The sequence below is a fragment of the Arachis ipaensis genome, chromosome B09 (assembly GCF_000816755.2).
Source record: "Arachis ipaensis cultivar K30076 chromosome B09, Araip1.1, whole genome shotgun sequence".
In the NCBI taxonomy this organism is placed as follows: Eukaryota; Viridiplantae; Streptophyta; class Magnoliopsida; order Fabales; family Fabaceae; genus Arachis; species Arachis ipaensis.
The window spans coordinates 5,129,929-5,143,116 of NC_029793.2; the positions used below are offsets into that span (position 1 = coordinate 5,129,929).

The 13,188-nt window shown below is 35.2% G+C and overlaps 3 protein-coding genes across 13 annotated transcripts in view; all 3 read left to right on the forward strand.

The window, feature by feature from the left end:
• LOC107615980 (putative disease resistance protein At3g14460) overlaps positions 1 to 2,450 on the forward strand; it is a 33,763-nt gene extending 31,313 nt beyond the window's left edge. For all 3 annotated transcript variants that reach the window (XR_002354377.1, XR_001614498.2, XR_002354378.1), the window contains one exon: positions 1,944 to 2,450. The gene's annotated coding sequence lies outside the window, so the exon portion shown is untranslated. The remainder of the gene's footprint in view (positions 1 to 1,943) is intronic.
• LOC107614796 (3-isopropylmalate dehydrogenase, chloroplastic-like) lies at positions 7 to 2,450 on the forward strand. 2 transcript variants are annotated; one of them, XM_021112206.1, is made up of 7 exons: positions 7 to 189; positions 636 to 873; positions 953 to 1,112; positions 1,204 to 1,278; positions 1,377 to 1,486; positions 1,563 to 1,635; positions 1,928 to 2,450. In XM_021112206.1, the coding sequence occupies exons 4-7, from the start codon at positions 1,273 to 1,275 to the stop codon at positions 2,009 to 2,011; spliced, it is 273 nt and encodes a 90-aa protein (XP_020967865.1). In that variant the 5' UTR covers positions 7 to 189; positions 636 to 873; positions 953 to 1,112; positions 1,204 to 1,272; the 3' UTR covers positions 2,012 to 2,450. The 2 variants fall into 2 exon arrangements, with proteins under 2 accessions (XP_020967865.1, XP_020967866.1); XM_021112207.1 differs by having other exon boundaries at positions 832 to 873.
• Positions 3,569 to 11,971, forward strand: LOC107615974 (putative disease resistance protein At3g14460). 8 transcript variants are annotated; one of them, XM_021112180.1, is made up of 10 exons: positions 3,569 to 7,384; positions 7,601 to 7,683; positions 7,959 to 8,081; positions 8,204 to 8,266; positions 8,418 to 8,517; positions 9,162 to 9,620; positions 9,943 to 10,150; positions 10,292 to 10,504; positions 10,937 to 11,178; positions 11,496 to 11,971. In XM_021112180.1, the coding sequence occupies exons 1-2, from the start codon at positions 3,763 to 3,765 to the stop codon at positions 7,627 to 7,629; spliced, it is 3,651 nt and encodes a 1,216-aa protein (XP_020967839.1). In that variant the 5' UTR covers positions 3,569 to 3,762; the 3' UTR covers positions 7,630 to 7,683; positions 7,959 to 8,081; positions 8,204 to 8,266; positions 8,418 to 8,517; positions 9,162 to 9,620; positions 9,943 to 10,150; positions 10,292 to 10,504; positions 10,937 to 11,178; positions 11,496 to 11,971. The 8 variants fall into 8 exon arrangements, with proteins under 8 accessions (XP_020967839.1, XP_020967842.1, XP_020967840.1 ...); XM_021112183.1 differs by having other exon boundaries at positions 7,974 to 8,102; XM_021112181.1 differs by having other exon boundaries at positions 7,974 to 8,081; positions 8,204 to 8,319.

A 13,188-nucleotide genomic window follows, 5' to 3' on the forward strand; every position in this document is an offset into this window, starting at 1 on the left:
TGGGACCAGCTTACTGTGTACTTATTACTGGTCATATATATATATATATTATATATATTATGTCAGAGATGATCCCCGGAAAAGGTTTTTGCTATACATATATATGCTCCGAGAGAATGCTAAAATTGATCCTTCCTTGTGTGCCTGTACCCATAGAAGTAGTTAAGAAACCTGATGTCAGTTTTCAAGGTAAATGATAAGTCTTTTAGTGATAGGATTTTTTTCTCTCTCTTTACTCATTATCTATTTACGGTATAAATTTGTATGCTTTGCTTTATATATTCCTATTATATCCATTGGAACTAGTGTTATCAATATGAATAAACACTTGTTATTTTGTCGAAATTTAGCTTGTTCTTTCCATCTTGTAAGCATATTTAACCAGTGGATGCAATCACAAACGTCAAGAGGGCTTATAGGGTGGACAGTAGAAACTGGCAAGGATATCCATGTGCCCCCCTTGCATACAAGTGGCAAGGTGTAGAGTGTAGCTCTTTTGATGGCTTTCTAAGAATCACATCCTCATTAAATAACACATGTTAGAAAACTATTAACCATTTAATTATAAAAAAACATTATAAATTCATGATTGAAGTAATAATAATAATTTTTGAAAATGGAATATATAAATGAAGGGGGAAGAGCACTATGTAGGGACTGAAATTGACCATAGAACACAGTTTTATGACATGAGAAAGTTTGAAATCAGTTCGGCGAAATCGGTTGGCATGAAAGGGCCAATGGCCAGCCCCATTGCTAAAGGCCATCGTTCCTTGAACCTTACCTAAGGAAAGAACTTAATTTATATGCAAATGTTTGTCCCTGATACAGCCTTGCGGAAATACAGGAGAATACAGTGGGACTGAACATCAGGTAAGCTTTACAACAGTTAATGTTAAATACTATCAACCAAGTTCTGATTAATATATCTTTCAGTATTATTGTGTTATAGGTTGAGAGGTGTAGTAGGAAGTCTCAAAATCATTACACGCCAAGCAAGTTTAAGGGTCGCTGAGTATGCTTTTCACTATGCCAAAGAACAGGGAAGAGAGGGGGTATCTGCTATTCACAAGGCCAACATTATACAGAAGACTGATGGTCTTTTCCTCAAGGTCTATCATTACATTCAAATTATCTATAAATATCGATCGTATTTGATTTGTGAATCCTAATAATAACCTTTTATTTTGAAATTTGTTTTAGTGCTGTTGTGAGGTTGCGGAGAAGTATCCTGAGATAAAGTATGAGGAAGTTATCATTGACAATTGCTGCATGATGGTATATTTGTGAACTTGGATTTAGGGTGCAACTGTGTTTGGAAATTCATTTTGAGTGTTGAAAATGGAATTACTCTCATTCATTTTTATAATCTACAGCTTGTGAGGAATCCTGCTCTTTTTGATGTATTAGTGATGCCAAACCTTTATGGTGAAGTTATTAGTGACCTCTGCTGGCTTGGTTGGGGGTGTTTGGGTTTGACACCAAGGTAAATTTTGCACTCTGGTCGGCAAATTCTAGAACCTACAATCTTATCATCTGACATCATTTCATACATGTTTCAGCTGCAACATTGGTGAGGGAGGTATTGCACTAGCCAAGGCTGTAAATGGTTCAGCACCTGATATTGCTGAAAAGGTAAGCTGCAAAGTTCTTTCTCAACCGTATATTATCTGTTATTAACTTATTACAGAATATGGAATTTATTTGGATGCTTGTTTCATGATAGTGCTTAATATCAGTTTGCCATCTGCAATTTCATAAAACTAATTTGGTGTTCTCTGTCTTCTTTTAAAAAGAAAAAATTGTTAATAGTAATTGTTATCAATTTACTTCTGCCATAGTGGTCGCAAACAAGTTCTAACCTTGGAAACTTGCAACCTTTTTTCAATTTGGGTTATATTTCTGTTGCTTACCTGTATTTTTCCAGACTTGTGCTTGTGTAGAATTTGGCAAATCCAACTGCTTTACTGCTGAGTGGTGTTTCAATGTTGCGCCATTTGAATCTCCATGACAAAGCCGACCAAATTCAAAACGCCATCCTCAGCACAATTGCAGAAGGGAAGTACCAAACTGCCGATCTTGGAGGCAAAGCAAAGAAACTGAGTTCACGAATGCAATTATTGATCATCTCTATATTATGCTCTTGAGTAGGCAAGGAATTGCTGCTAATTTTGTTTTCTGTTAATTTCCTATTTATTTTTTCCCGACTTTTTTCGAGGAGTAGGATTACCTCATCATAATGGGAAAACCCATCTAAGGGAGTGACTTTATAACCACATGGCATGGGCAAGCCTTAAAATATTGGGTGCCTATGCAGTGTTATGGACTTGAGAGGGACAGAGGGTTGGAGTCTCTAAAATGTACTTTGTCTGATAACCCTCCTTGGTCCATTTTAGTATTCTTTGTCAATAATATAGTTAAGTAAATGAAGTACCATTAGTTTGTTTTTATATTTGTTTTGCCTTTTTCTCCCTCTTATTTATCTCATTATTTTAACCTGTATTTGCATAAACACCAATATAATGGTGAGAAAGACCGAAATACTAAGACTTTGTTTATTTGGAGTGAAGTAGAAGGGAAACAGAGGAGAGGAAAAAGAAGTTGCAAGTATTGATGTGTAATTTATAAAAAAAAATTTTCAATTTATCTTCTCTCTTCTCTATTTCTCTCCAATCAAACAAAGCCTAAGTGTCTAAGTCAATATCTTTTATTTTTTGCAACATTTCTTATTATCTTTGTCCTTGTAAAAAAAAAAATCTAAATACCCTAAAACTTCCACTCGGATCAAGGTAAGTTCTGGTCTCAGAATGTCAGCAAGTTCACGAGGAGGAAGTTTGACTATAAATCATGGATTTGTGTTGCTGAAAGTTTGGATGTTTTTAATGTTAAAAAAGATTGTAATAGTAGGTTTTTGTGACATGAATAACGTAAACAAGGATACAATTTACACTACTTTTCTTTTGTGTTTCATGGATTACCAATTTGTGCTAAACATGATTTTGATAAAAGTTCATTTTAGTACGCAAGTATGAATACAAATGTTAGAAGGGTATTATTGAATCACTAACTTATATAATATAATATAGTCAAGTATGTATAATGTAAGTAGTTCTAACCCTTGAGAGATACAGAGGTAGCCAGTAGCCAAACTAGCAGTAGTAGTAGGAGTGAAAGTGGCATCATCATGTAGAAGAAAAATAAAAAGCCTCCTACTAGATTCTCATTATATGTATCAATAGCATCATTATCAATGGACAAAACAAAAGCTAAGTTATTACTTATTAGCCTTGCATTGTTTTGGAAGGATTTTAAATTCTTGCATGTGGAGCATGGTATCATAATTCATTGAAATTTTAAATTATTATTCTATCTGCAAGTGGTTTTAATTTATCATGAAACACCGTTCGAGGAAGTGTTTAAAAGATTAAACGGTGTGAACACAATTCTAAGTTCTAACAGCTGACTGCCATTCAGCAAATAAAAAAATTCTTTATATTAATTAGTTTTTAATACCTATTATTGAGGTATCTACGAATATGCTTATCACGTTATTAATTAATTATTGTATAATGTTTCAGTACTGTACAAATATATAACATCAATCAAAGAACATTGTTAGTGCATTGCAAACAACAAACACTTGAGATTCATTTGCTTGAGAAAACTCAGATCTTAATACACTACATTGATCTTAGCTACTACAACTTCCCTCAACACCTTTCGTTCTTTCTTCATCATCTGCTGCACTTGATTTTTCCAATCATGGCTGCAAAACTTGAAGGTGGAGCTTATCTGTCTTCTTTTGTTGATGCTATTTCAGAGAAGCTGTCTTCAATACTTAAAGATGACTCCGTCCTCGAAGGAAACGAATCTGCCCTGGAGTTGCTTGGAAGGTTGGAGGAAACTCTGTCTGATGTTGAACCTGTGCTTGATGATGCTGAGCTGAAGCAATTTAGTGACAAGAGAGTGAAGAAGTGGCTTGTTGATCTCCAAGATGCTCTGTATGTGGCTGATGACTTGCTTGATGAACTCTCCACTAAAGCTGCTACTGCCAATCCAAGGGATCCAGGTAACTCTTCCTTCTGGTCTCGCGCTGTTGATTCATGTATTGAAGATAGTGGTGTCAATGTCATCGAAAAAATAGTTGGCACACTAGAGTCTGTTGTAGGACGAAAAGGTAAACTTGGTCTGAAAGAGAGTGCCAAGTTGGACACATCATGGAGAATCCCATCAACATCTCTTGTTGTAAGTTCTGACATATTTGGTCGGGACGAAGACAAGGAGAACATAATCAAATTGCTGTTAGATGATACCTGCGATGCTGGATCACGTGTGACTGTGATCCCCATCGTGGGAATGGGCGGAATAGGAAAAACTACTTTAGCTCAACTTGTTTACAATGATGCCAAAGTCGTGGAAAAATTTGACACTAGAGCATGGGTGTGTGTTGCTGAAAATTCTGACCCTGTTAATGTTACAAGGATAGTAATAGGGGCAATAGATTCTTCTCCCTGTACCATGGATAATTTTGATTTACTTCAGACTAATTTGAAAAAAAAGTTGACAGAAAAGACATTCTTAGTTGTTTTAGATGATATCTGGGATGATCGACGAGACATGTGGGAGGATTTTCTGAAACCTTTTCATAATGGGAATAATAAAAGTAAGATTCTCCTAACAACCCGTAATGAAAATGTTGCTTCTGCATTTGCTGCTAATAATCTACATTATCGACTGAGTTTATTGTCGAAGGAAGATTGTTGGTCGGTGTTTTTGAAGCATTCATCTATTTCTACTCATCTTAAACAATATGCAACTCTGGAAGCAATTGGTAGAAAAATTGTTGAAAAATGTAAGGGGTTACCTTTGGCTGTGAAGACACTTGGGGGTTTATTGCGTAATAAGGATAATAAAGGAGATTGGGAGAATATACTTGAAAGTGAGATTTGGGAACTCGCAGAAGATAATAGTAAGATTGTTCCCGCATTAAGAGTTAGTTATCATTACCTCCCTTCACATTTAAAGCGGTGTTTTGTTTATTGCTCATTATATCCCGAGGATTATCAATTTGACAAAAGCCAATTAATTTTGTTATGGATGGGTGAAGATCTTTTACGACCAAAGAAAAACAATACATTAGAAAATATTGGTTGTGCATATTTTGATGAGTTAGTTGCAAGGTCATTTTTTCAACCCTCCAATACTAATAATAAGTTATTTGTAATGCACGACCTCATGCATGATTTAGCAACATTTTTTGCTGGAAATTTTTTTTTCAAATTCAAAGAATTTGGCAGTCCATACATGATGGACAATAAAACCCGTCATTTGTCATGTGCTGCAAAATATGAGGATAGCATCAAATTATTTCGAGAGGGCTATAATGGAGCAGTATGCACGAGAACATTTTTAGATTTTTCTGTGCTTCCCTATTTTCAATCACGTGATATTGAAGGGCATCCTAGGCTTTTACGACAACAATTGAGAGTTTTGTCATTAACTATAAAGTCAATGCCTGATTCAATAGGTGAATTGATTCATTTGCGTTATTTGAATCTTTCTAAGTCACCTGTTGTGGCATTGTCCGAGTCAATATGTGAATTATACAATCTCCAAACTTTGTTGTTGAGGAACTGTTATGAGCTAGAGATGCTTCCCAGTCGCATGCAAGATCTTGTGAACCTGCGCCACCTTGATATTCGAGGTGCTTGTTGTTTGAAAGAGATGCCGAAGGGAATGAGCAAGTTAAAGAATCTACAGTTCTTAAGTGATTATATTGTCGGCAAGCATGAAGAGAATGGGGTAGCTGAATTGGGAACACTGGACAATCTTCATGGCTCCTTTTGCATTTTCAAATTGCAGAATGTCAAGAATAGTGGTGAAGCTTTGGAGGCAAAGATGGGTAACAAGAAGCACATCAACACTTTAGAATTGTATTGGCCTCCAGATGGTGACATTGATGATGTTCAGACTGAAAGAGATATACTTGACAAGTTACAACCTCATCAAAACTTGAAAGAGTTATCAATTCATGGTTACCGGGGTGAAACATTTCCAGATTGGTTAGGCCTTTCTGGCTACTCCAATATGACCAAATTGATTCTATTTCGTTGTATGAATTGTTGTGAGTTTCCTGTACTGGGACAGTTACCCTCTTTACAGCATCTGGAGGTTTATGAACTTCGTGGACTGGAGAAAATTGATTTTGAGATCTACAACAAAAACAATGCATCCTTACAGCCGGAGACACCATTCAAATCTCTTGAAACTCTGAAAATACATGATATGTGTGGTTGGCGGGAGTGGCATATTCCTGATGAGTTTGATGGTTTTCCTGAGCTTAGAGTCCTTGAAATAACAAACTGTGGGGTGTTAAGAGGAGATCTGCCTGCTCATCACCTTCCGGCTCTGGAGGAACTTACCATTGCTGATTGTGAAGAGCTTGCATGTTCGCTGCCGAGGGCCCCCAAGCTTCACCAGCTTAACGTACGTAACCGTTTTTCAAAATCAAAGGTGAGTACGGGACCGCACAAGGTAGTGATTTCAAAAACCCAGCTGGCGAAGTCCGCATTGGAGTGCCTGTCCCACATCCAGTCGCCACGTGTCCAATATCTGGATATCAGAGGCTGTGAGTCAGCCTTATCAATTTCAGCAGACTGTGTGCCCGCTTCATTACAGTATCTGCAGATCCAGGACTGTTCAAAATTAACATTTTCAGAGCAACTGCAACACAAGTCGCTAACGGAGATATCTATACAGTGGTGTCATTCACTGACGTCGTTTTCATTGGGGGCCCTTCCAAATCTCCAGAAACTCACAATCCGTGATTGCCTAAACATGGAATATGTTGAGGTGCCACAGGCTCTTCCAAGTCTCCGTTATGTATGGATCTCAAACTGCCGTAGTTTAGTATCCTTGCCGGCGCTAGGGTTGGTTGCGCCCCACCTAGAGGAGCTAAAGATCCACGATTGCTCAGAAATCGATTGTTTTGCTGGGAAGTTCCTCCCGCCGAGTTTAAAAAAACTTGAAGTTTGTAGGTGCGAGAAACTAGCGAGTTGGATAACATCAAATGGTTTGCAGAGTGAAGGCCTTACCTATCTTCTCCTTGAGAATTGGAATGAAGTTAAGTCATTCCCAAGTGAAGGTCTCCTTCCTGCTTCTCTCGAGTCTCTAAGACTGCGGCGCTTTCCAGATCTGGAGACGCTTGACTGCATGGGGCTTCGCCGTCTTACCTCCCTACAACATTTAGTAATTAGCTGCAGTGAAAAGCTTGAGAATATCACAGAAGAACATGTGCTTGCCTCCATAGAAAAAATCTACATAGGGAGAGAAAGTCCTTTGAGGCTTAAGCTGCAAGAGATGGAAGACCTACAGATTAATTTCGGTAAGTGTTCTTGCTCTGATCTACCGTAAATGCAGTGCCCTCGGTTTTCATTCTTAGTAACTATGGCTGACCGTTTCACACACAAGTTTTAGTACTTTTTAAATAAAAAGTTCGTATTGGTGCCAATTATTCCAACTTTTTAAGGATGAACAAATTAAATGCTTACGAAGTAAACTTTTTCATGATCGCTTACAGTATTTGTGTGGTCTATTGCAGTTCATGATAATGATTACTATTACTATTGATTCTGATTTTACACCATTTCACGTGCGATGAGAGCACTAAGCAGCGGCATACAGGTACGTGCATACTTCATGAAATAGACTATTTTGCTTTAGTTGGGAAAAGTCATTCCAATTAGGCAATTAGGAAGAAAAAGGCCTACTTATGCGATCGAATTTGAGTTTTAATTTTTCTCTTAATTCTGTCATCTTGGGCACTTAAGAGACAAGTCTTAGATTTGAAGGTGTTCCAATCTATTTATCTATTTGAGATATTTATGAAAGTATATTTTTAATTTATCTTAATCCCTTGTAAAGTGCTGGTCTAAGCCTAGATTTTATTTGTTGACAAGGTTCTATGTTTTCAGCATACTCATGCATTGGGTCTTCCAGATTTGCGCTCATGGAATTCTATTATGTGTTGCTCATCTGACTCTTGTCATTGGATGGGGTGTGTGGTTATGCAAAAACTGAATGTTAGTATCCCAAACACTTCTGTATATCATTATCTACAATCTCTAATATACTCATAGTCATAAGGTGTTGTATAGTTTGTGAGTGCAAAAAGAAATGTAATGTTGGTTTTTATTAATTATAGGGAAGATTGAAGAGTCAACACTAATACATGGCTGAGGCAAGGTGAGAATTGCGGTGCACTAAAGTAAGTTTGCATTGTCCATGTCTTGCATTGTCCATGTCTTGCAAATTGCTAAAGTAAGTTTGCATTGTCCATGTCTTGCAAATTGCTGCCACCTCTGGCACTGTCTGTGTACATTTTTATTGACTGTATAATCGTACCCTGCTTTGTTCAGGTTTATGAATGGAGCAACTTGCTATACCAATGAATCTCTAGAACCACCACTATGTCAATTAAAGAATTTGCTTCTGCTGCAAAGAAAACAAATAATCAAGGTTACATATGCTATATAGTTTTTTGTGCCCATTCTATGCATTATTTTAATTTTCTATCATTCCTTGTACTTGTTCCTTGTCTCAAATTAATTCTAGTTGTCTTTGTTTTAAATGTAGAGTCTAAAATTGCAAGAAAATACAAGTTGTTTTGTAGATATGATAACGGTTGTTGTAAAAGGCTTGTTTGATGTATATTGACTTCGAGAAAGGCGGGGTTTCAAGAATCTTGTTTGTGTGTTGGCCATTACATCTTGGTTGTGCTTACTGAAAGACATCAGATATATGTAACCAGTTTAGCAAAAATTAAATTCATCAAATATATTATATAAACACAGTGCTACCTCCATAGGTTGATGTTTTCCTTTTTCATAAAACAAATGTTGTATTTTCTGTATCGACTATGCTATGTGTACGTAAAATCAGCCACCAAAGTCAGCCACCAGTATAAATTATAAAATACATGTTGGAATACAAATACATATTGAAAATAAATTAAATCACACATGTATTTATACACAAATAAATTGGTGGTTGATTTTGGTGTACAAAGAACATTTTTGTTTCTGTATTCTTCCAGAATTATGATACACTCTGATCATGCTTATTGTGAACTTGACAATTAAAAATTTTGGTTTCCTGTATAGGTATTCAGCCTTCCAGAGACACTGAAAGCAGTATGATTCCTTCCCTAAAACTGTTGAACCTATGATGGGAACTGCTAGCTTGTGTGACACAGAAAAACTGGTAGCTATTCATTGCTTGGTTGCACAACATCACCTACTTCTTTAATCCGTGGGTGGCTTTTTCATCAATAAAAGTCCTCTGCCAGGTGAACACAGACAAACGAAGGAAAACTTCTTGAATCCTCAAGAAGGAAGAGCTTTCCTTCTTCCACGTAAATTTTGAACCATTCAAGTGATTTTGGGATATGTAAGAGGTCAGGGGGTCTGCATGAATAAAAGGCAAAGATGATATCTGGGGAGCATAAATTTCTTCCTGTGAGGAGGAAAGAATCTCTCTACATGAAGGATCCAAATCTCCCTTGTCTGGGGCATTGAGGTTGATAGGAGATGGAATTGATGTTCTAATAACATCTTCAAGAGGTAGTTTGTTTCATTCTCTCCGAAAGTTATTACATGTTTTCCAAATGTATATTTTCTGTAGCAAGATTTTTTTTTTTTTTTGGCATAGGAAATTTCATGCATATATCAAGTGTCCTTGGGTTTATTATTTGTAATTTTTAATACCTGAGCATGTGACTGAATTGTGATGTGTAAAATTCAGGTACTCAGACTTTGTTGATAAATGAAGTGTTATTTGTTAACTTATTGGAAGTGACATTATACCTATTGTATGAATTATTTGTTGATGTTATACAGTACTCTTGGATTTCATCAAGCTAATCTTCTATTCAATTTCAACCAGAGTAACTTGAATTCCCTAGTTCAACCATGGGATTGATCCATGGCTGAACTCACAAATGGAACATCAAAGTGGATTATCCATATATACATGCTATGCCTTCTCATCTGCTGTTTTATTGGAAGCCGAAGATAGAGCATCTGTGTCTGAGGTTTCACTTTTGCTTCTTGCAAGTACGTAAAAGTCATTGAAATGCTCATTGGTGGAGAGGGTCAGTTAATAGAGTTAATTTTATTGCATCTTTCTCATATTGTCAATTTCCACCTTGAATTTGAAAGTGAGTCCAAATTTTACAGTATAGTATTCTTATTAGAATGTTACCTGATTTTAGACCCATTTTTCTTATGTTCAGTCGATAAGATGATTATATCTACCATGAGGTAGTTAACATTTGAAGGCTTAGGTTACTTGTAGCGGAGTGCTTTGGATAAGCTAGGAGAAGAACATGCACGAATGATGAAATGCATCATCATGATGATCTCGAGGAGGTTCACGCTCCAAGAGAATGCTAAAATTGATCTTTCCTACTGTGACTGCACCTATTAAAGTGGTTAAGAAAGCTGATGTGTAAGTTTCAGCTTGTTCTTTCCATTCTTTTAAGCATATTTAGCTTGCGTGTGTACACTTGATTATGATGAATATACAAGTGGGATGGTATAGTGTGCAGCTCTTTTGTTGGCTTTCTAAGAATCACATCCTTGGAAGCTCATCATTCATTAAATAACACATAAATTAGAAAATTATTAACCATTTAATTGTAAAAACCATGCATAAATTCATGATTGAAATAATAAAATAATAATAACAATAATAATAATAATAATAATTTTTGGAAATAGAATATATAGATGAATTTGTCTTCAATTGGACTAATTGGTCATATACCAGCTGATATCTCCAAGCTTACCATGTTGGAATTACTCTCAATATATAAATGAATTTTGAAAATTTTTGAGTAATGAAAATGGAATTACTCATTCATCTCTATAATCTATAGGTTGTGAAGAATACTGCTCTTTTTAATGTACTAGTGATGCCAAAACTTTATGGTGACATTATTAGTGACCTTTGTGCTGGCTTGGTTGGGGGTTTGGGCTTGACACCAAGGTAATTTTTGCACTTTGGTAAACAAATTCTAGAAGCTACAATCTTATCACCTGGCATCATTGGTGAGGCCGTGAGGGAGGTATTGCTCTAGCTGAGGCTGTGCATGGTTCAGCACCTGATATTGCTGGAAAGGTAAGCTGCAAAGTTCTTTCTCAAACTTATATTATCTGTTATGGATCTTCTCAACTTATTACAGAATACGGGAGTTATTTGAATGCATGCATCATGAAAGTGCTCAATATCATTTTGTCCTCTACAATTTCATAAAACTAACTTGGTGTTCTCTTCTTTACAAAAAGAAAAAATTTGTGAATAGTAATTGTTGTCAACTTACTTCTCCCATAGTGGTCACAAACATGTTCTAACCTTGGAAACCTGCAACCTTTTATCAATTTAGGGTTATATTTCTGTTGCTTACCTGTATTTTCTCGGGACATGTGCTTGTGTAGAATTTGGCATATCCAACTGCTTGACTGCTGAGCGGTGTTTCAGTGTTGCGCCATTTGAGTCTCCATGACAAAGCGGACCAAATTCACAATGCCATCCTCAACACAATTGCAGAAGGGAAGTACCGAACTGCTGATCTTGGAGGCAAAGCAAAGGCAACCGAGTTCGCGAATGAAATTATTGATCATCTCTTGAGTAGGCAAGGAATTGCTGCACATTACGGCGCTTTTAGAATACTGTAAAACTCTGTTCATCCCAATAATGATGTGTGATACACACTGTAACCAAATATTAAGACAAGAAAAGGGCTTCTCACACCATGCGAGATACTTCCAAAAAGAAAAAGACACATACAAATGCTTCTCGTATCATGTGATAAACCCATGGTCATATTCTGGTGTTTGGGTTCCATTGGGAAGTTTCGGAAAGTAATTTTTTTGAGCTTTTCATCTATGAAAAATAGTAGTATTAATGTCTAGTACAATTTTTAAAATCAAATTCCAACTTTTTAAGAAGCTATTTAGGAGGTTATAGAAAAGTTAAAAAAAATGACTCTCTCATAATATTACTATTTTTTATCACATTTCTTTTAAAATAAGCACTTTTATAATTAAAAATTCAAACACAAAATAACTTATTTATAAATAATGATTTTTGTAAACAATGTAAAAAATAGATTTTAAAATTGACCCAATAAAATAAAAAAAATACTCCATCCTAAATTATTTCCTAAACTTTAGTATTTGGATAATCATCTGTATACCTAGTGAATTGAACATTTAACCATTATTATCTGTGTATAAGTAAATCGAATCAAAAGAAATAACCATCTAATTAAAAATAATAATGAACATAATCATTAGCATACCTATTGAATTGAATATCCAACATATCCATTATTCACATTATTTATCTACTTATACTTTTTCGGGATAAAAACTAAAATGGCTTCTATTTTTGCTGTGTAACCGCGTTTGCTGCTTCTATTTTTTCTTAAAAAAAAATGTGAAACCAAAATCTTTTATTCTTCCGTAATTATTAGCATGTTATCCATAAATTAAAAAAAATTAAGTATGGAAATCTCTTTAATTCTCAACCTTTCTTTTAAATATACCCAACCTTCTATGGCTATATGTATTTCCACATTTTTTTTCCTTTTTTCAATATTCCAACTTTGACTACTAAGGCTTTTGTGTTTGTTTGTTTTCTTTTAATGGATTATATTTGATAACATAGAGTGCTCTTAATTATCCTATTCTTTATATCATCACATAAAAAATCATTCATTTAGCATATTAGATATCGAATTTCTTAATATATGGAATAAGATTGGTAGTACCTTTAATTATAAAGAAGAATGAATTGCAATACCAAACAAATAGCATATTCATTCTCAAGTTAATTTTGAAATCTAAAATCAGAGTGCATTATATATAAATAAAGAGATGGATATATACATATAAAGAAGATGCATCTTTTGTTTAATAAAAAAACATATATAATATATAATCTTGAGTGTTAAAAACATCGTTGGTGCTATCTTAAACAAAGCACTTAAACTAGTAGTAGCACTAGTACACAACTGTAACAAACACATTATTATTGAATAACAAAGAACAATCATAACTAGAACACGACATTGTACAAGAATTCTACACTAAATTGATATTTTTTTTTGGTGACTACACTAAATTG